The 21,792-nt window shown below is 33.2% G+C and overlaps 2 protein-coding genes and 1 long non-coding RNA gene across 3 annotated transcripts; 1 reads left to right on the top strand and 2 right to left on the bottom strand.

The window, feature by feature from the left end:
- Window positions 1–957: 957 nt before the first annotated feature.
- On the top strand, window positions 958–1,677 carry LOC139431935 (uncharacterized). The gene is made up of 2 exons (XR_011641962.1): window positions 958–1,365; window positions 1,425–1,677. It is a non-coding gene; the product is annotated as an uncharacterized lncRNA (long non-coding RNA).
- A 770-nt stretch (window positions 1,678–2,447) lies between these two features.
- On the bottom strand, window positions 2,448–3,430 carry LOC111413920 (uncharacterized; the record flags this gene model as incomplete). Its single annotated transcript, XM_071199918.1, has 1 exon — window positions 2,448–3,430. A coding segment is annotated over one exon (879 nt), but the record flags the coding sequence as incomplete, so codon positions are not given.
- An 8,004-nt stretch (window positions 3,431–11,434) lies between these two features.
- LOC111418602 (acyl-CoA desaturase 1-like) lies at window positions 11,435–12,677 on the bottom strand. Its single transcript, XM_071200306.1, has 4 exons — window positions 12,446–12,677; window positions 12,261–12,391; window positions 11,818–12,206; window positions 11,435–11,761 (listed from the first exon to the last, which is right to left on the bottom strand). The coding sequence occupies exons 1-4, from the start codon at window positions 12,669–12,671 to the stop codon at window positions 11,479–11,481; spliced, it is 1,029 nt and encodes a 342-aa protein (XP_071056407.1). The 5' UTR covers window positions 12,672–12,677; the 3' UTR covers window positions 11,435–11,478.
- Between the last annotated feature and the right edge of the window lie 9,115 nt (window positions 12,678–21,792).

Raw genomic sequence — 21,792 nt, 5'->3', positions numbered from 1 at the left:
AGCTTATAAATTATACATGGAAATAATTAGAAGGAAGTACGAGGAGTTTGTAACTAAGAAGATGAATGAAGATAGAGTAACTTTGAGAAGGGGTGATATTGCGTCAGGACACTTGATAATTACTGCGGCTTCCAGGATGCAATTTCTAAGCTCTTGTTGGGTGCCGATAGACGTAGAGTAATAATAATAATAATAATAATCTTTATTGTGTTGTAGACAAATCAAAAAATTACAACAACAAACGTCATTTTTAAGATTTTACATTTTAAAATCTAAATATTCAGCAACATTATAAGGTTCTACATCGATTAGAAAATTGAACAAATCCTGTTTAAACGTACTAATTCTGGTAATATGTTTTATCGAGTTTGGTAATTTATTATATAATTTTAGGGCCGCATAACCAGTTGAAGTTTCACTAGCAGCTAGGCGATGTCTTGGGTAGCAATAATCGCGCCTATTTCGAGTTTCGTAATGGTGATTAAATGAGTTTTGTGAAAAAAGACTTTTGTTATTAAACAGAAAAACTAAAATCTCATAAATATATATTGCAGACGCAGTTAACAACCTATCTTTCCTAAAATTGCCTCTACACGATTGTCCGTAACTTAAACCGAGCATGGTGCGTATTATTCTCTTCTGCAGCACAAATACGCGACGTAATTCGCTGTTGCCTCCCCAGACCATGATAACAAACCGTATTTGCGAATAGCAACAACCGTAGTAGCATAATGCCCGGGATACACGAGGCTAGTTTTGTAAGCTAGGATAGCAAGCTAGTGCTAGTAAGCTAGCAAGCTAGTGCATCTATCTTCGTGTATACAAAACTAGCTTTATTCCAGGCTAGTAAGCTAGTGTCTGAAGCCAGGATAGTTTAATAGCTTGCCGTTCTATTTTTAAAGCTAGTAAGCTTCCCCCACCACTGATTTTGCTGTGCTGGCTTCGGTTTAGCCACAGAATAACCAGAAAGGACAAAGAGAGCTTCCCGCCGAAACTCATTTTTATGGCCGCCATATTGTTGGCGTTTATTTACATCTTTGTCAATCTGTGTTACCACGTGCGTTTGTTGAGATTGTTTTGATAGCGAAAGTTTTTCTTTGAGTTGTAGTTGTGTAGTTAATAGTTATTTAGTGTATTATTCTATTTTTTCTTATATTTTAAAGTAGTATTAGTTTATCTTATCTTTTAGCATAGTTTAGTTTTTGTATTTTTTAATAATAGTTTTTTAGTAGTTATTATTTTAATTAGTTTTTATTAATATAAAATGAGTGTGAAAGGTGGCTGTTATTGTATGGTACGTGGTTGTAATACCAGTACTGTTGGCACGAAGATAAGTATGTTTCGCATACCAAAAGATCTAGAAAGGTAAAGAAAATTTAGTAGTAATATTTACAATTTAAATTATATTTATGTAATTGTTTTAGATCAAAGCAGTCTATCCGACTATACTACACAAAAGAGGAGTGGGTAGTCAATTTTTACAAAATTTAAAAACAATAGAGCACCATTTTGATTGTTCAAATTTTCCTACAAAGTTTTTATTAAGCTTGTTTATTAGATTAAGATTATTTTATACCTTAAAGTATCACAATCGGAATATGAAAAAAACACCTGTAAATGGACCAAGTGCAAAATTTAAAATTGTTAATAATTTATAAAATAAATATTTTTAAATGATCTACATATTTTTTTTAATTAACGATATACTGTATTAAATGAATTTTATATATTGTATTAAATTTTCATAAAAATAACCGTAATTATAACTTCAATACAAATTTAGTAAAATTAAATTTCAAAATCATTTTAGTGGACACTCTCCTAAAACAGAGTACTTTACTTTTCAAATTGGCGCCTAAACGCCAACAATATGGCCGAAGGTCAAATAAAATAGCTGGTGAAACTTCAAAGGCACCGCCGGTTTTGTCCTTTCTGGTTATTCTGTGGTTTAGCTTCGTGTGGCCGGGGAAGCTAGTATCCGTTCGGCTACAGTGCCGCAGTGTCCACGCGGTTTTGTTTGTCTGACTGCAACTACGTATGTTTCTGCAACGAGATGCCGAAACTAAGTAACGAAATAAATTTAAAGTTTGTACAATTGTACCGTGAGAAGGAATGTCTATGGAACGCTACCATTCCGTCTTATAAAGACAAATCTATGCGAGATTCAGCACTACAAAAAATGTGTGGCGAATTATTGACAATGGGTATACAAATGAATACCAAAGAAGTAAAAAATAAAATAAAAAATTTAAGAGCAACTTATTGTGAAGAACTGTCAAAAATTGATAAATCAACCAGGTCTGGAGCTGGTTCTCAAGAGGAATATACGTCAAAGTTAAATTGGTTCAAGGAAATGCACAGTTTCATTAAAAATGTACCAATGAAAAGAAAAACAACGGTAAGTGAATTGTTTTCATTCATTATTTATTTATTACGTATTACTTATTATCTATTTATTATACCTACAGCACAGAATAAAGTAGTATGTAGTACAAGCGTACAGAAGAATCACTCTTGAACAATACTTCAGTTTAGGTATAAAAATTAATGATTATCTTATCATTCTTGATTGCCAAGGCACAGCACCTTTATTGTTAAAGTAGTTTTTAAAGGTTTCTCTTTTCTGGATTGCTGAAATCGAAGAATGGTTACTTCCTTGGTGACATATGCTTTGTAAACCTTCTGTATCTGTTCTCCATGAGCCAAGAGGGGAGTTTCCTGTTTCAATATCTTCATGGTCGACATCACTGCTGGTTAGATAAGTGTTTCGATTTTCTTTTCTCAACCAATTATGCAAAGCACATGCTGCTAATACAATTTTATCCACTGTATCTACATTAGCTGCTATTGGTTTTTGAAATACACGAAATCGGCTTGCCAATATCCCAAAGGCATTTTCCACTACACGTCTGGCTCTGGATAGTCGGTAATTGAAAACTTTCTGTGACAATGTTAAGTTGTCGCCTGGATAAGGTTTTAAAATGTATGATTTTAAAGGAAATGCGGCATCAGCAACAATCACTCCACCATTTGGTAAAAGATTATTCTCCAGTTTATTATATATGGAACAATTTTTAAATACCCCTCCATCTGATGACATTCCACAGGATCCGACATCTATATATCGAAAACAATAGTCGTAATCAACTATTGCCATAAGAACTATACTGAATAAATTTTTATAATTGAAATATATAGTTCCACTATTACCAGGAGCTAAAATTTGAATATGCTTTCCATCAATGGCACCGTAGCAAAATAGGAAATTCCATCTGTTTCTAAATCCATTTTCTATTTCCGCCCATTCTTCGAAATTAGTAGGGATCTGTAAAAATATACAGTTTATAATTAGTAAAATGATTGTTTTTTTTTCAGGACAGTGAAGAGTCAACAGTGGATGAAGAACGAACCAATACTGAAAATCTGAATATCGATAATGTTAACAATGATGACAATGATGCAATGTCAGAAAATTTTTCACAATCTACGTCTACATCAAATAATATAACGCAACGCAACAAGTCCGCGGAAATAACTACGAAAACAACAGTACCAGCTGCTGCGAAACCATCTACATCTAAATCACAGCTCAAAGTGCCAGAGATCATACCAGACACCGAGTCACGATTCTTCAGACACGACATTCAGTATTGACTATGAAGATTCAACGAACGTTTTCGATGTGATTACCACAGCATTCAAAATGCATAATGTTGTGGAGGTGGAAAAACATCACATTCTTTGTTATTATTCCCAAATGTATTTTTAATAAATAAAAAATAATACAAACCTTAATGTTTTTTTCCAATACCTTGTAGATTTCGACACATACTTCTGGTATAAATTTGCCTATAGCACATCTTGAAACCCGATAAAAGTGACTAAGCCTCCTGTAACTAATACCGGACGAAAGAAAATCTAAAGTGATCTCCAATTTTATTCTTGCAGGTAACGCCTGTCTCATTATTGTATCCATTCCTTGTATTTTTGGCGTCACAAGACTCAACAGAATATCAAACATATCGGGCGTCATTCGCAAAATACTCTTGTACTCGCCTATATCGTTATTGCAAAGTTCTTTTAAAAGTAAAGCGATGATCCACGTTCATTCCTTCTTAAAAGCCATGGTCTTGTCCATACACGTTTTTCTAATACATCTTCTAGTAATTCGTCTAATGCAAATTGACATAGTTTCCGAAGTAACTGTTTCAGTCGTATTGTGTTTTTCTTACGAATGCAGTTCCTTTTACTTCACGGACGTTTTGTACCGTCAATACCGTCAACCGTCTGCAATGGTACTGGCTTGGCTGGGTTAAAATTACTGGCATCATGTAAACAGCACTAGAATCTTCCAAGCGAGGACAGCAAGCCAGGACAGTTATCTAGCTTACCTAGCTTGCTATCCTAGCTTACAAAACTAGCCTCGTGTATCCCGGGCATAAATGTATAACGCGATCATTCACCAACTTTTTCATTTGAAAACTGCTCAACTTTTTACAGAGTTTCGTCGATAACCACTCCAAGCATACGTACCCGTTCTTCAGTTGTATATAAACGATGATTGAAGGTTATAGTATTGGGATAAGAGCTATTTGCAGTTTTAAACAGAATAACGTTAGTCTTGTCATGGTTTATAATGAGGTCGTTGGTGGTTAGCCAATTTTCTACAGTATTTAACAATTCTGAACCACCAGTAACAATAGATTCAAATGTATCACCATATAATAGAAAGCTGGTATCGTCAGCGTAGCTAATAGCGGAGAAGTTTGCATTTACGTGTTCGGTAGCACTGTGTATATCATTTATGTATATCAGGAACAATATAGGACCCAGTATACTGCCCTGCGGTACACCTCTCGACATAGTGGTCTCCCTTGAAATAATTGGAACGCCATTTTCCGTAATTCGCACATTTTGTTTTCTATTACATAGGTACGAAGCAAACCAATCAAGAGCGATTCCCCTCATCCCACACGAGTCCAATTTCGAGATCAGTATTTTGTGATTAATCGTGTCGAACGCCTTCGATAATATCTCCTCTCTCTAAAGCATCATAAATGTCGCACGTGTACGTGAATAATGCAGTTTCCACACTTCTCCGTTTCAGAAAACCATGTTGGCGCTCGCTCAGTGATTTGTGCTTTTCTAAATAATTATACAGTCTGTTGTAGACTACTTTTTCAAAGATCTTAGAGAAGCCAGTTAGCAAACTGATTGGTCGGTAATTGGAAATATCGTTTGAATCGCCTTTCTTATATAGTGGTATAAGCATTGCCTTTTTTAGGTATTCAGGGAATATCCCGCACTGCAGAGATTGGTTTATTATGTGGCATATCGGATCCATAAAAGTTAGTGGACATTTTTTTAGGAAGTTGATTGGTATTCCATCAAAACCACATGCCTGCGAGTAACTCAGCGTTTTTACAATCGAAACCAGTTCGTCTTTGCAAACTGGGAAAAAATAAAACGTATGTGGACAACTATTGTAACTTGTGTTTAAATCTTTTCCAACTATATCAGGCAAACCACCGGCAATGCTAGAGAACATGTTATTAAAATCATCAGCCAGAGATTGAAGGTCATCCGTGAAGGGGAGATTGGATGACTTTTGCTTCCCTGTATGTTCATTAATTATTTTCCACATACTTTTGTTCTTATTAGTTGACCGTTCAAGTATATGATCATTCCGTTTGCGTTTAAGCTGGTTAATTTCGGTGTCATAAAGATTTTTGTATAAATTATAGGTTGATTTAAAGTCACAGTCGAATGTAGCAACCGTCTGTACAGCCGAAACCAAGTTAGAATAGCCGAAAGAATCTATTAAAGTAATTCACATAGGTCTTTAAAAAATTAGAAAATTTGTCATTAATATCGAGATCATCATCGTACACATCAACCCAGGTTTCAGAAGATACTGCGCCTACAAAATTATTTATAGAATACTTATTAATTACCCTTATTTCCTTAAATAATGGTTTCGGCTTTATATCGTATTTTCTAGTGGCTGTTAAAACATTATGATCGGAGTAGGTGGTACGTTGTGAGGTCGTAGCTACAATGGTAGGGCTTTTAGCACGCGATGGGTTTATAAGAATTACATTGTCTAAACAAGTTTGAGCTGTTTTAGCTATCCTGGTAGGTACACGAAACAATATTTCGGCATCAAAGCTAGCTAATAAATTTAGAAATACATTACATTTTTGAGTATCACAACAGAGATCTACATTAAAATCCCCTGCTATGACCGTTTGATGACCACGAGCGAATATACTATTTAACATATTTTCAAAATTGTAGCAAAAAACATTAAAATTACTAGTCGGTGTACGATACAAGCATACTACCGTAAAAAGGTTTTTATTTATAATGGTATCGACACTACAGCACTCGAAGACACTTTCAGTTGCCATATTGTTTATGAAAAGGTTGTTGGACGCATCTTGAGTATCCTTTGATATGTATATAGCTGATGCTCCTTTTTGTGGTTGCTGTCTACAGTAGTGCGCTGACAGCTTGAAACCCGGTATACTAACACGTTTCAGGTTATCTAAATTTAGAAAATGTTCCGTAATACAGATTATTTTGCAGTTTTGCGATAAACTTATTTCTACTGGGAGGCCTAATACTGCTGTGGTTAAACCCTGAATGCCTTTCGGAACACTCTTGATTTAATTCTTGCTAATTTTTCTAATATATCTTCTATTTCATTAAGCACGCATCCTCTGATTCTTGAGAATCGTGCTTATACCACTTTGGAATTCTTCTGGTCGTTTGAAAAACCGCACTGTAAGGTATGACTAATAGTAATGTTGCTATTAATATTAAGTAGGTTAGGAGTAATAAGGTTATTTAATAAGGTTAGTACGACAAACATAACAAGGTTTGTTGTGTTACGTTAGCAGTAAGTCTAGTATAAGTATGGTGTAATTAATTGTAAAAGATATAGTTACAAAGAAGTCAAATAGAAGTTAAGACAACGATACAGTCTTTAATTATTAATTGATCACCTTTACCAATCTTCCCAATACTTAATAGAGAAGAACACTTATTAAGTTATTACAACACCGTCTTCCTACTGAATCTTCTAACGTGTTTAACTTCAGACGACGCACAATGGGGTATTTGCCCATTCTAGCTGGACAAAATTATTTTTCTATTTTCATCCCTTAAAATGTTTTTTTTATTTTCAGATACAGGGTAATGCAAAATACACACTTTTAGGTGCGAAATGTTAAACTTTTTTTTTTATTTTAAACCCTAAATTGTAATATACAGGATGATGCGAAAGATTTCAAGGGTTGATTTTTCAGCAAAAATTAAGGTGTATCTTTCATATAACTTTTTGTTCAAAACCCCTTCTCCTCCAAGTTACAGCCCTCTAAAGTTAGGGAAAAAATTGTTTTTATTTAATAAATTCACTATGGAGGAATTTAGAAGAATGAAATTTGGCAGATAATTGTTGTTAATAAAATGACACCTTTTGACGATATTTATAACCCTAAAATGTTGTTACAAGGGGGTGAAAAAATCAATCCCTACAATACTTTGCATCAGAACGTTTTAATGCGTCTACATTTTTCTATTTTAAATTTTGGTTTAAACAAAGTGGTTCAATCTGCAAACTTTTTTCTCTCCAGACATTTTCTCCCAAAATTGTTAGTTTGGTCACAAAAAAATAAAATAAAACATAGGCTCATTTAACATAGGTAATTCAGATTGGTTATTATTTGTTAAGAAAAATCAAGTAGGCAAATAAAGTCATATGACAAATATTTTTATTACAGGCATTTTTCATAGTGGATATTTCATCAGGGACATATGTATTAAATAAAAGCAATATTCCCCTTAACTTTAGAGGGCTGTAAATGGGAGTGGAGGGGGTTTTGAACAAATTGCTGAAAAATCACCCCTTGAAATGTCTTGCATTAATTTAGAAACACCTATATATTATGTACTTATACATATGGTAGGTACATACATATGTAGGTATTTCACTGTAGGATTAATCATAATAATATGTTAACTAATAAATTAAGACCGTTTTGCTTCAATTTTACATATACCTCTTGTATATATAAAGGTACGTTTTCCTCCTTGGTCGCCGGTCGCCGACGACTGCGACTGATTCGCTGACGAATTTCGACTTCACGAAAAGTGAAGGAAAAAGGAAAAAAATATCATCCATGTTTCAGCGGAGAAAATTGCACGAATTTCAATCAATATTAATAAACCAGTATTTAAAAGACAATGAAACAAGATTTAAAGAGTTTTTTCGAATCACACGCCATCAATTTCATTATATATTGGAACTCATCCAAGATGATCTTGTAACAAAACCCTACAACCGTGTGAAGGATCCAATAACACCAGGACAAAAATTGGCAATAACGTTAAGGTAATCAAATTTCCTTTATTCTTACTATATTTACTATATTTTAAGTAAAAATGCAACATTATTAAAGCTATTGTTTTATTCAGTAAGTCAATTAAAAAAATGTGCTGCATTAGAGCAATCTTACTGGTCATTGGATTCGCCCACATGATAATTTCTTTGTTCCCAGCTTGAAGGAGAGGGTGAGCTAGTACAGCTGGTTTCGTATGAATATAGCCGAGAAGGTTGTGCTGCTTCTGGGAGCAGTGCTTCCACTTCAGCTTCTGACATAACATTAAAATTTTTGCTTTTCGTCTGTGCCTTTAATAGTGGTGTAAATTTTTTTACATTCATCGCAAGAGTTTGGAAAAACATGTCTGTTTCGTCTTCAGTTGACACAGTTTATGCCGAATTTAGTTGACTATTATAACTTCTCTTTCCAACCGATTTTTCTTTACTGCAGCCAAAATTTCATGTGGCTTTCTTTTCGACGCGCTGCATGTTGGCACTTCAGGCGCTATTTCCTCCTGTATACTTTCGTCAGATTCTTCTGCGTTCATTTCAGTGTTCGCTTCCCTAGCAACCGATTGTATATTATCAACTTGCATATTTGTCAGCACGCTGCAATAGTAAAGATATATAAATGTATTTATTTTTTTCTTAACCGGTAATCTACATCTAAAAACCCTAACTGATCCAAAATTGGATTTCTTTTCCGGTTCTTTGAGGCACTTCCTGTTGGCATTTGGGTGTTCTTTATTTGTTTGTAATAATTGTCCCGAATGTTCTTCCACCTTTTTTTGCAAGACGCAACTTAAAAGAAATGTTAATATTTAAAATTTTATACGTCATATTATTTAAGAATTCTCTTTTTTACAGGTTTCTTGCAACAGGGGAGTCTTACAGATCTATATCATTTGCGTTTCGAATCTCCCACAGCTACATCAGCGTGTTTGTACCAGTTGTCATACATAGTTTGTGTAAAAAATTAATGCCAATTCTACTACCACAACCTTCAAAATTTGATTTAAAAGGAAAGGCTGACGAATTTTGGAATCGTTGGAATTTTCCTAACGTTATTGCAGCCATCGACGGAACACTATTTTTTAACTATAAAAATTATTTTTCAATAGTGCTGTTAGCTCTTGTTGATGCTAATTACAAATTTCTTTATGTGGACATTGGATCATATGGGAAAGAGGGCTATGCAGGAATTTTGTTCAAATCTGATATTGAACAACAAATTTACGGTGAAAAATTCAATTTCCCTCCACCAGCATTACTTCCCCGTTCAAAAAAATTGATTTTATCACATGTTATTGTTGGAGATGATGCGTTTAACCTTGACAAATATGTCATGAAACCTTACCCAAAAAAGCAAGTTTTAGAGGACAAAAAGAAAACAGTTTTTAATTACAGACTGTCTCGGGTTAGAAGAGTAACAGAAAACGCTTTTGGTATACTTTGCCATGTATTTCGAATTTTTTTTTCTCCTATTAATGTAAAATCTAGTACTGTTGATCTAATTATTCTTGCTTGCTGTTGTATACATAATATGTTGCGTAACGAATGTACACTTAACAATCCGAGACAAATGTATTTAGAGGAAAACCTTTTTCCACTTTCTACTGAAAATATGATTCCTCTCAAAGGAACAGGAGGATTTGCTTGCGCCGAAGGTTTTCAAGTACGTAGCAGATTTGCAGATTATTTTGCAAACGAAAGTGCCGTAATCTAGCAAGAAAGCAAAGTTTAACAATATTCTATTATCTTGTACTGTTCGTTAAATTACTAACAAAAAATAAATTAAATTGTTAATAATGTTAACGGATATTACTCTGACCTTATGTCAATTCCCTCTGGCGTCCCTCAGGGTAGCCATCTCGGACCCTTGCTATTTAATCTCTATATTAACGATATATTCAAGGTTGTGAAGCATCGTGAATGTTTAATGTAAGCAGATGATCTCAAGCTTTATCTGCTTATATTCTCTCATATGGACTGCTCTAGGCTGCAGACTGACCTTCTTAGGATTTCTAACTTTTGCACTAAAAACCACTCGACCCTAAATCTGTCTAAATATAATGTTATTTCTTTTTCGGGAAGAAAGAGTACAATTACAGCATCGCTGGTGAAAACCTAACACGCGTTTCATTTATTAGAGACCTTGGAGTGACCCTCGATTCCAAGCTTCTTTATGCACAGCACATTGACACTACTGTTAATAATAGCGTCGCCGGTGTAATGACGTATTATTCTTCTACAAGATTTTACACAATATGTGTGATTTCACAGTTCTTTTGAAATCCCCGTCTACTTCGCTATAATTTCTTGTTCTGTACGCTTATTCCGCGCACCAATGCTTTTAGGAACTGATATCGATTTATTTCAGGACTAATTTTTTACATTTAGGCGCTTACTTTGTAATGCTGTCAGCGCATTACTTCCTACGTTTTGGTAGTTCAGGATTTTCGTTGGTTCAGTCTTTTTATAATGTTTAATTTCGTCGTTATTATTAGGCATTGTTTATTTATTTTACTTTTTGCTTTATTGTATTATTTTTTTTTATAATGGTATTTGAATTCCGCTGTTTTTACTTTGAGTTTAATCTGATTTTTAATCGTTCGCCTTAATTTTGATTTTTTTTTATTCCATTTTCCTTATTACACGCTTTCTTTATTGATCATTCTTCAAATCGTCGATACATTTGGTGCTCAATAATGTGACTGAGAATTGCTCGTTGTTCCTTTGTGTAGCGTTCTATAATTAATAATCGGAATAATCGCAAATGATAGCTAAACCGATAGTTAAATTTCAGATATGCCACTGGCACAGAAACAAAAAATGGCGTAAAAATTTATATCGGGTAATCTTATTGGGATATTCTTTATTTTATCTACATATAAGCATTTGATAAGTATCTGGTTCGCTGTATTGTACGAGTTACTAACAAAGGAAATGAAACGGAGTTGGATATTATCATGACTGGATTATTAGGACTACTTAATTAGTTTCATTTTAAAATAAATAAATACTTCTAATAGACTTGAAGTAAAGTTCAATTATTTAATTTTGCCATACATAATATTCACATTTTGTGAAGTGTTTTAATCTAATCCCAATTTTACGATGTCACCGTTTTCGTTAACGTAATGCGAATAAGTCCCGTCTCCAACTTTATCAATTGTTTTCTTTACTAATTCATCAGATGGTGATTTTAAATCGTAAGCTAAACCTAACTTTGCGGCAAGATTCAGGAAATGAGTCGTTAAGTTCCATTTTCCGTACTCAGAAGCTTTGTAATCCCAGGGAAATGTGTGATGGTAATTATGCCAACCTTCGCCTGTACTAACTATGCTCACAAACAAATTTTCTCTTGGATTAATAGTCCTAAAAAATGTAACAATAAACAATTAGGGTAATTTGAAGACCATTTTTAACTATACTTATTATAAGGTTTATTTCCGTATAGATGGGCTGCACTATTCACCAACCAAATTACATTTAACAAAATCACGTATCTGCCTAGTTGAGATAAAAAACTCCAAAACCAAGATTCTTCTAAATAATATCGCATGAACGTACAGGGAATGAGGAAACAGAACAATATCATGAGATAACTTATGTTTCTGTCGAACCAAACCAGAATTGGATCATTTTTTATGTCGCTCATATCAATACTAGCTCCTTTTCTAATCACTTCCGGATGTTTTTTTATCATTAACCACCCAATATGAGCGAAAAAAAAACCACGGTTGGAATTGTGTGGATCTGCGTCGGTTTCTGAGTATTTATGATGGACACGATGGTCTCTAACCCATTCAAAAAGTTTATTCTGAAATCAAAATGATTGAAATAAAGCTATGTTAACGGTTGAACATTTTTATACCTGTCCAGAAGCGGCGTACATCATCAAAAAGAATAGTTTTAATGGAAGACTTGCTTTAAATGTGCGGTGAGTAAAATAACGATGAACTCCCGCTGTTACACCCAACCCAATAAAGTGGACATAAACGATACCTTAAAGAAAGTATTTTTCAACGTAATGAAAAAAATTCAAATAATGTAACTTACTACATAAAACTAATTTCCATTTTTGAATCCATGGAAAAGTAATTATACTGAAGAACAATAGTAGATGTAAACTGGCGAAGAAGATGATGTTATTGTATTTAAGTTCCTGCTGGAATTTAAAACCAAAAATATTGTATTTACCAAACATTTTTGGTGTTTCTTGATGATTATCATTTAATTTTTTCATTGACTTTATTAAGGGGGCGCCAGAATCTTTAGGAGCCATGATAACTTAATAAACTAAAAGAGTATAAGAAATATATTACATTATCAGAGAGTTTAAATATTTAAAAAACTTACTTCTTTTTGGCCAGTCTGTTGTTTACAGAGAGTGAAATCAAAAATCGTTTTATATATGATGATTTTTATGATAATTTCTACGTAATAGCAACATTATACTTACATTATCCACACAATCACATAATTTGAATACAAAGAATTTTACTTTTCTAAACTTTTCTAAATTTAATTTGAAAGAATACATAATTTAGTATTTTCGTTAAAATTTCCACACAATAGTTCAACATTTAGACATATAAATTTTATAACTGATTACTATTCAGAATTACACTACTGAAGAAAATGAAAATATACCTTAGAACATATCTTACGCAAAATGTCTTTTACAGTATTAAATAGTAGTATTAAATTTTTCTTTGTTTCTTCTTTGACGTATTGTAAACTTTATTTTACACTCAATAAATTACACTGCACAACAATATGGCAACTTTTCTCTGATGATTGACTTTTATCACGTGATATTTACTAATTTGACGTCGCTGATTTCAAATACACCCTGAGTTTTTTTGTGACAGCTCTTGTTTACGAGATATAGCTTTCACGAAAAAATCGCTGTGTTAGTGTGTTAATTTGCTTGTAATTCAGAAAATATTAAGTTTTATTAATATAATTTGATATGGCATCGTCAAGAAGACTTTGTGTCAATGATTTCAATAATTTTTGTTTCGTTTGCGGAGAGTATATACTTAAAGAATACCGTTTGAATGCGACAGCGTTCGTGATTGAGGCTTAACAAATTACTTTGGTCACACACAAGAAATGAAAGACAAGCCTTGGATTCCGCAAAAGGTATGCAAAACGTGCGTTGAGTTTCTACGTTTGTGGACAAATAAGAAAAGGAATAGCTTTAGGTGCGAAACCGCTATGATCTGGACTGAACCCTTGAACCACCACGACGACTGTTATTTTTGTTTGGTGAACATAACTGGCGTTAACCGAAAAAATCGAGCTACCACGATACGGTTGGCACATAGACGTGTTTTGAGTCCTAAAATATCACTTGCACCTCAAACTGATGCTTCACAGGAGGAGCCTATGCATTTTGAGACGAAAACTGACAGTAGTGATAGTGACTTTGAATGTGACCTGAAAGCGCCAAAATTATTCAACCAAGATGATTAAAAGGACCTTGTCAGAGATCTGGGACTGTCAAAGGCTGCTTCAGAAATTTTGGCTTCTAGGCTTAAACAAAGAAACTTAGTAACAAAAGAAACGAAAATTTCTTATTAATAATAATAATAATAAATGACTTTATTGTCTCCATTACAAAGAAGAAACTACAATACAAATATATACATAATATATGGAGATCAAACGGCGAGATCCAGAATAGTATGTTCTATCCAACCGTAAAATTAAAAAAAAAATTCTATGAATTATAACAAATAAAAAGAAAGAAAAAAAACAAAGGCAAAATCTTGAAATCATTAATACAGTATCACCCGCATCATATCAAATCTAAATTTAAACATAATTAAATTAAATGAAAGGGCCCAAAAGACCCAAACGTAAATTAAATGAAAGAGAAAAAAAAAGAAAGAAGAGGAGAAAAAAAAAACAATAATAATGAAAATTAAAAAAGGACTCAGTGTAATAACTGATGGCGTAACTGTTAACATCGTAACAGTGACTTTATATCAATAAGAATGAGGTCACAAAAAAATCACAGAGAAACAAAGAATAACAAACAACAGACAAGACCCGTTGACTGCTGAAAAATCATATTCCTCAATTTTATTAGAAATTGGTCATATTTCAGTTGACGTAGAGCATGTGGCAAGCTTCCATACGATTTATAAACATGATATGTAAATGACCTTTGAAAAAGTGATGTTCTATGTTTTGGAGGATAGAAACTAATACCTGACCTTGTCTGACTTCCTTCGCACTGTGGTTTATATTTAATTTTATTATGCAGGTGCTCCGGGACTCCAGAGGTAACGATTCTATGATAGAGAGACAAACTGTGAAACTCCCGTCGAGAGCTCATGTTCAGCCACCCAGCATCCTTAAGTTTATGAGAAACTCTATCAAATTTGCGAATCCCATAAATGAATTTGAGGTAACTATTCTGAACCTTTTGTATACTTCGTGACGTGACTGCATCTATAGCCCTATGATATACAGCAGGCATATAATTAAATTGTGAAAGAACAAACATATCACAGAGGAGTACTTTTAATTTCAAAGGTAAACATGAACGATGCGGGTACAGCCGACGCAAAAAAATATGATCTCTGAATATATGTTTGAATTTGTTTTCTAAATCTTAAGCTAGTGTCTAAAATCATACCAAGACACTTAGCTTCAGAGACCTTTTTAATTAAGGTGTTATTCATCTTAATGGCTAAGTGCGAAGTAGGGTTGCGCTGTTGCCCATTAAAACTCATCCACATAGATTTGTCAGGATTTATTTTAAGCTAGTGGTATCTTGCTAATTCAAAAATCATATCAAGGTCACCGCTAATACCAGCCTCAGCAATACCACTGCCCGCTGTCGCGTATGAATCGTAAAGCTGGGTATCATCCGCATATGTACTCATTTTACAGAATTTAATAAATTTATTAAATTGTGACGTATAGATAGAAAATAAACTAGGTCTCAGCACAGATCCTTGGGGAACACCATTACAAAGTGCGAGTTCACCAGAAATGGCATCATCAACTATCACCCTCTGTGTGCGATCACTAAGATAGTTACTCAATAGTGTTACTGCGCCTTCACCAAAACCCAGATAACGAAGTAGTTTGCTCAAAATGGTGTGGTTAACAGTGTCAAATGCTTTTGAATAGTCTAAAAAACCACAGCAGTACTCTCTCCCACGTCAAGAGCGGACAATATATCATCAGTTAGATTTAACATTGATGTTGTGCAACTATACCCACATCGAAAACCCGATTGTTCTGAAGAGAGCAAACTATTGGTCTCCATATACACCACCAATTGAGCCTTCATAACCTTTTCTAAAACTTTAGAAAGAACAGGGAGAATACTTATTGGTCGCAAGTCACTATACTCTCGCGGGTTATCCTTTTTGAGCAGAAGAATAACCTCTGTGCGTTTCCATTCCAAGGGAAAGACATGGCCAACTAAACAACAATTGAGTATGTGGGTTAAATATGGCAAAATGGTGGGGCAACACAGTTTGATCATCTCAATGGAAATTCCATCAGTACCAATAGCAGAAAATGTAATAGATGCAATCACGTCAAAAACCAGAGAGATGTCCACAGTCTTAAGTGAAAACTCACTACTATAAATAGGAGAACTGTACAGATCAAGGTCAGAAGCCTGTAAATCTTTAATAATGTCATTTACACTGCCTACAAAATAATTATTAATCTGATCAGGATGTTTTAAATTTAAAGGTAGACAAGATTTTTGAATTGGTTTCAAGTTCAAAGTTTTCAAGTTATTCTACATCTGTTTGGTATTGTCCGTAGCAGCAATAGAACCAAAATAAGCTCGCTTTTCATTCCTTATAGCTGCAATAGTAAGATTACGAAGGGTCTTATAATATTCCCAATGAGCCGGCCTGCCCGTATGTCTAAATCTGGTTTTAGCCTCATTTCTCAACTTAATCATTAATCTAATATTATCAGTCATCCAGGGTGCGGGAGGCTTGGTAAATCGACATTGCTTTATTGGAGCGTGAATATCAAATAAATCAATTAAGGCTTGTGTAAAGAATGAGACCTTGTCGTTAATATCAGTTAGATAAAATATAAAATTGAATGGAACTCATTGTAAATCATGCAGAAAAGATACACTATCAATACGCCTTAATAGTCGTAAAGACTTAAACACTGGAGATTGTCTACCTACATTCACACCAACATCGCAAAATACCATATCATGATCAGACAAATTGCACGGGAGCACTCCACTGCGTAGAACCAGTCTTTTCGAACGTTATCAGCAAGTAAGTCTATCAGAGAAGCCGTTCCAAAAGTAATTCTTGTAGGTACATCAATCAATTGTTGACCTCCAAGGGAATTTAGCAAATTCAACAGATACTCACTATCGCAATTATCCATATTGATTAAATTAACATTAAAATCACCGCAACAAATAAAATCTCAAATTCATGCAGAAATCCTCTGTAATAAACAGCGGGAGGCTTATACACACCGCCACTCGCAACCAAAACGGACTTTTATCCACAACTGCTCAATCTCGAAAGAAGACGGAATAATGGAGAACTCCAAAAAATCACGTAAAACAAAACAAATTCCGCCACCTCTCGACCCACGATCTCTGCGTATCACATTATATCCATCCACATGAAAAGTGTCATTATCCTGTAGCCAGGTTTCAGACAAGGCCAACACATCCACATTAGTATCAGCAATCAACGTCCTCAAGTCTTCAATTTTTGATCGCAATGATCTGATATTTAAATGTATAATCTTTAGAAAATTGCACGCCATACCGTATAGAGAAAGAGTATCAGAAAAACAGTTAAAGCCAAAGAATGAACAATTCAAAAAGTAAACAAAACAAACAAAAATCAAATTAAATAAGTAAACGAAAAGAAATAAAAAAAAAATACAAAATAAAGAGTAACAGCAATAGAAATGAAAAAAAATATATATATCCAAAAGAAATGAGATAATGCATGCGGAACAAAATCTCCTCAAATATTTTGCTGAAGAAAATGATTTCGTATTTTGTAAAGATTAGAAACCAGTCACGTTTCTAATGAGTGGCATCTCATTCATAGACTCATCAAAACGTAGTCTAAAATGTTGTTCTCTTACCCAATGGGAATAAATTAGGGTCGTTCTCTATTGCACATCCCACAATTGTAAAAGAAGAATATACAACTATTGCTCTGGTTTTAGACATAATTAAATATGTGGAACACAATTGGCTCATATGTGTTGATTTAAAAATGATCAACTTTCTTTTAGGCCAACAAGGTGGTTATACAAAATATCCCCGTTTTCTTTGCTTATGCGACAGTAGAGCTAAATATCAACATTGGATTAAAAAAGATTGGCCTCCTCGGGAAGCGCTGGTTGTAGGACAACAGAACGTGATAAACCCACCTTTAGTACCAAGGGATCGTATAATTTTGCCTCCGTTACATATAAAACTACGACTTGTAAAACAATTTGTAAAAGGTCTTGACAAAAATGGGAATTGTTTCCTTTTTTTATCAAAAAAGTTTCCAAAACTGAGTGCGGAAAAAATAAAAGCAAGAATTTTTGACGGGCCATAAATAAGATCATTAATAAAAGACTCAAATTTTACGGACACTATGACAAAGATTGAGAAAACGGCATGGAATGAGTCTGTTTGGTTTATTAAAAAATTTTCTGAATTTTCTCAACACGTCGAACAACTGATGAGCCACTTTCAAAGGCTTGGATGTAACATCAGCATCAAGTTACACTTTCTGCACAACCACCTGGCCTATTTTCCCGTCAATCTTGGGGACCTAAGTGAAGAAGACTGCGAGCGATTCCACCAGGACCTCCGTACCATGGAGGAACGCTATCAGGGCTACTGGAACGCACACATAATGGCTAGCTATTGTTGGAGCATTCAGAATAGCTCTCTGCCTTCAACTTTAGAAAGAAAATCATATAAAAGATAGTTTTTTTCATTATAAGAATTAAATAAATTAGAATTATCTCTAAATTTATAGTGTTTTATTATAAAAAAACACCGGTGTCATATTTTTTTAACTAGACCAATATCATGTAACATAACCCAATCATCAGAAATGCTGTTGTGCAGTGTTATTATTATTATTACACAGTTATATTAATTTATTTTAATTTAAAGAACATTGATGCAATTTGAGATTAAACTATTGTGTAATATTAGTAGTACTAGTAGTATCACTGTAATATTATATTTGATGTGTGTGTGATAGCCCTTGAGGCTGTCTTACTCCATGAGCTGGTCCACTGACACTTGCAGGAACTCAATAAGAAGGAGCATAAGAACGGCGTTATGAGTCCTGAGAGCCCCGAACCAGAGACTGAGTACCAACTTACACCCAGGACTGAGGCCAAGTACAGCAAAATCGATCGAGTTTCAAATGATGTTCCAAAGAAACCAAAATGGCCAAAGGGTAAGCTAATAAAATAACATAATTAACAAAAATTTGGGTAACCAAATCCGGGCTCCTAAAAATCCTTCAAAAGAATGATTTAGAATTCAATATGACTCTGATAACGCTTAATCTGTTTAAACTTTCCAAAACACTACATTATCTTTGAGAATAAATACCGTCACATTATCAGCCACTTTACATTACATACATTTATGTGTAATAATCGAACTAATCTTGGCAATTTTTTTCACTTGTTACGACTCAAATTCTGAAATTATAAAACATTTCAATTCTTTTATTATTTTTATTCTTTAAAAAAAATTTTCCTTTTCGCGAATTAACCGTATATAAATTAAATTCCTTATCAGGGTTTCGCTAAATATTTAACAATGTTTAAAACCTGGATGACCCGTTATTTAAATATTAAAGCTTATTGTTTTGTACCTATTATGTAATATTTATTTCTCCGGGACCAAGTCCTGGGCCTGATAGTACTATTAGTAGTGTAATTTTACATTTTTATTCAGTTATTAAATAATTATTTTAATGAATATATTTTAATTTTATTTTTTTCTTATGATAACATCACCCAGAACTGCACCATGTTCTGATAGCACTCCCTCTTGTTCATCTACCGCCTGAACATTTAGTGTAATGTCAGACTGTAGTCTTAATTTTCCTACTTTCTTTGCAGTTAATTTATCTCCATATGTAATGTTTATATTGCCATCACTTGATAAATGCTCCACATCTGTCATCCATTTCTCTAAATCTTCGTTTACCAAATGATCCGATACACCACTATCAATAATGAATCTTATGTCATTCCTGGTGGATAAACAAAATGTATTTTCGATATTCGTTGAAGCAATAAAAGAGATTTCTTCAGTTGTTTTGTTAGTATAATTAGCTCGTTGCTCATTTCTTGCACCTCGTCCTCTGCCTCTATTCTTTCCCCTTCCTCTACCACGAAATGGTTTCCACTTTTTATCTTTTTCAGGACAGTCTCGTTTAAAATGACTATGATTTACCACACTCGTAGCAGTTTTTATTATGTGTTTTGAAAGAATAGTTGTCATTTTCTTTACTTCATTTCAGCATTAAGTAATCTGTTTTTGACAAACTCATAATAAAGACCTTCCGATATTGTCTCTAATGCTGTTATAACTACATCAAATTTATCAGGCATTGTCAGTAATAGAAAACATGCTTTATCGCTATAATCTGGTTTCATACTTAGAGCTTTTAATTCTCGTAATAACATTTCTACCTGAACAAAATGGTCCTGTAAATCTCCTGATGTGTATTTTAACTTTAACAGCTTCTTCATGATAAATAATTTTATTACAGGACTTTTCATATGTTATACCAAAGCCTACTAGAAATACAGGCCGTCGTGTAGTAGAGAATCTCGAAGGATATAAAACATATTATTTAGAGAAGAAGAGGCCTTTTTAGTCTTTATTGTTAAAGGTATTCTTGAAAAGAGTAAGGTATTTCATTTCAAATATTATTTTAAGAAAATTGTTATTAATTAATTAAAATTGTTGTTAGATTTTCATTTTTAAAGTGCTTGGTCAAGTTAGTTCGCCTTTAATATAAAATAGTGGTTGCTGTATTTTTGAACTGAATAAATTGAAATTGAATTGAATTGAAATCCTTATAAAAATGCAATAGAATATTAAAAAAACTGTTTTAGAAAAGAGTATAATCCTTTATATTCAAATTATGTGATTGTGTGGAGAATGTATAAGTTACTATTACGCATAAATTATCATAAAAGTCATCATATATAACATAATTTTTGTATACATTTTACTCTTTGCTTGAATGAGAAAATTGGCGAATAAGAGATAAGTAAGAAAGTTTTTTTTAAATACTTAAACTCTCTGATAATGATAATGTAATATATTGTTTTATTGGCGCATACACTTCTTTTAATACCTATTAAGTTATCATGGCTTCTAACCATTCTGACACCCCCTTAATAAAATCAATGAAAAAGTTTAATCATCAAAAAACGCCAAAAATGTTTGGTAAATACAATATTTTTGGTTTTAAATTCGAACAGAAACATAAATATAATAATATTATCTTCTTGGCCATTTTACATCTAGTTTTTAATATCAATATATTGATTGAAATTTTAGAGTAGTTGGTAAAAAGAATTAGAGTAAAAATTGTAATATCACATGGTAAAAATAACTCTAATGTACAGGGTGTCCAAATTTCGATGGGTTTGCAGGGTATCTCAGTTATTATGAAAGATAGAAAGTTGTGGTTTTCGCGAACCTGAGCTACTTTTTTGTGAAACTTACAATGCCGTAAACGAAATTTTCATAGACCTCTTCGTTTTTGATACACAGGGAGTATTTCAAAATTTACGATTTTCAGACACCCCCCGTATCTCGGCTATCCGGAAACTTAGTAAAAAAGTAAAAACGGGTTCTAATAGATTTTTTCACGTAGAATCCAATGATGTACGTAGAATTTTTCTAGACATCACGGTTTTTGAGTTATAAACACAACTTAGGTTTTTTTAAATGGAACCACCTATATTTTATTTTTTTATTGAACTAGAATTTTTTCAAGCTTTTCAATGATATATAATACTCTATACTTACCTTCATAATTAACCTCGAAATTAAAAAAACCACATTATTTTATAAGTAGGCTATGATAAATTAAGTGATCGCGTTGCTAGGATACCAGAATAAACAAAGAATTTTGAAAATACTATAATATTAATTATTGACTTATTAAAAAAATGTATCTATTAAATTTTGTTTGCTAAAAACGAAAAATTATTAAAAACTAAACATTATGCAAATATGGCTTCAAGTTACAAGAATTGTTCAAAGTTGTTACCATTTTGATGCACACATTGTTCACAAAGTTTAGTAATGCGTTTAATTGCATTTAGAATAGTTATGGGATGTTGCTGTAAATGTGAAAAAGCATCAGTTACAGCAATTTTCA

Source organism: Onthophagus taurus, chromosome 11, assembly GCF_036711975.1.
Source record: "Onthophagus taurus isolate NC chromosome 11, IU_Otau_3.0, whole genome shotgun sequence".
Lineage (NCBI taxonomy): Eukaryota > Metazoa > Arthropoda > Insecta > Coleoptera > Scarabaeidae > Onthophagus > Onthophagus taurus.
This window is presented reverse-complemented; position numbering and strand designations above follow the sequence as displayed.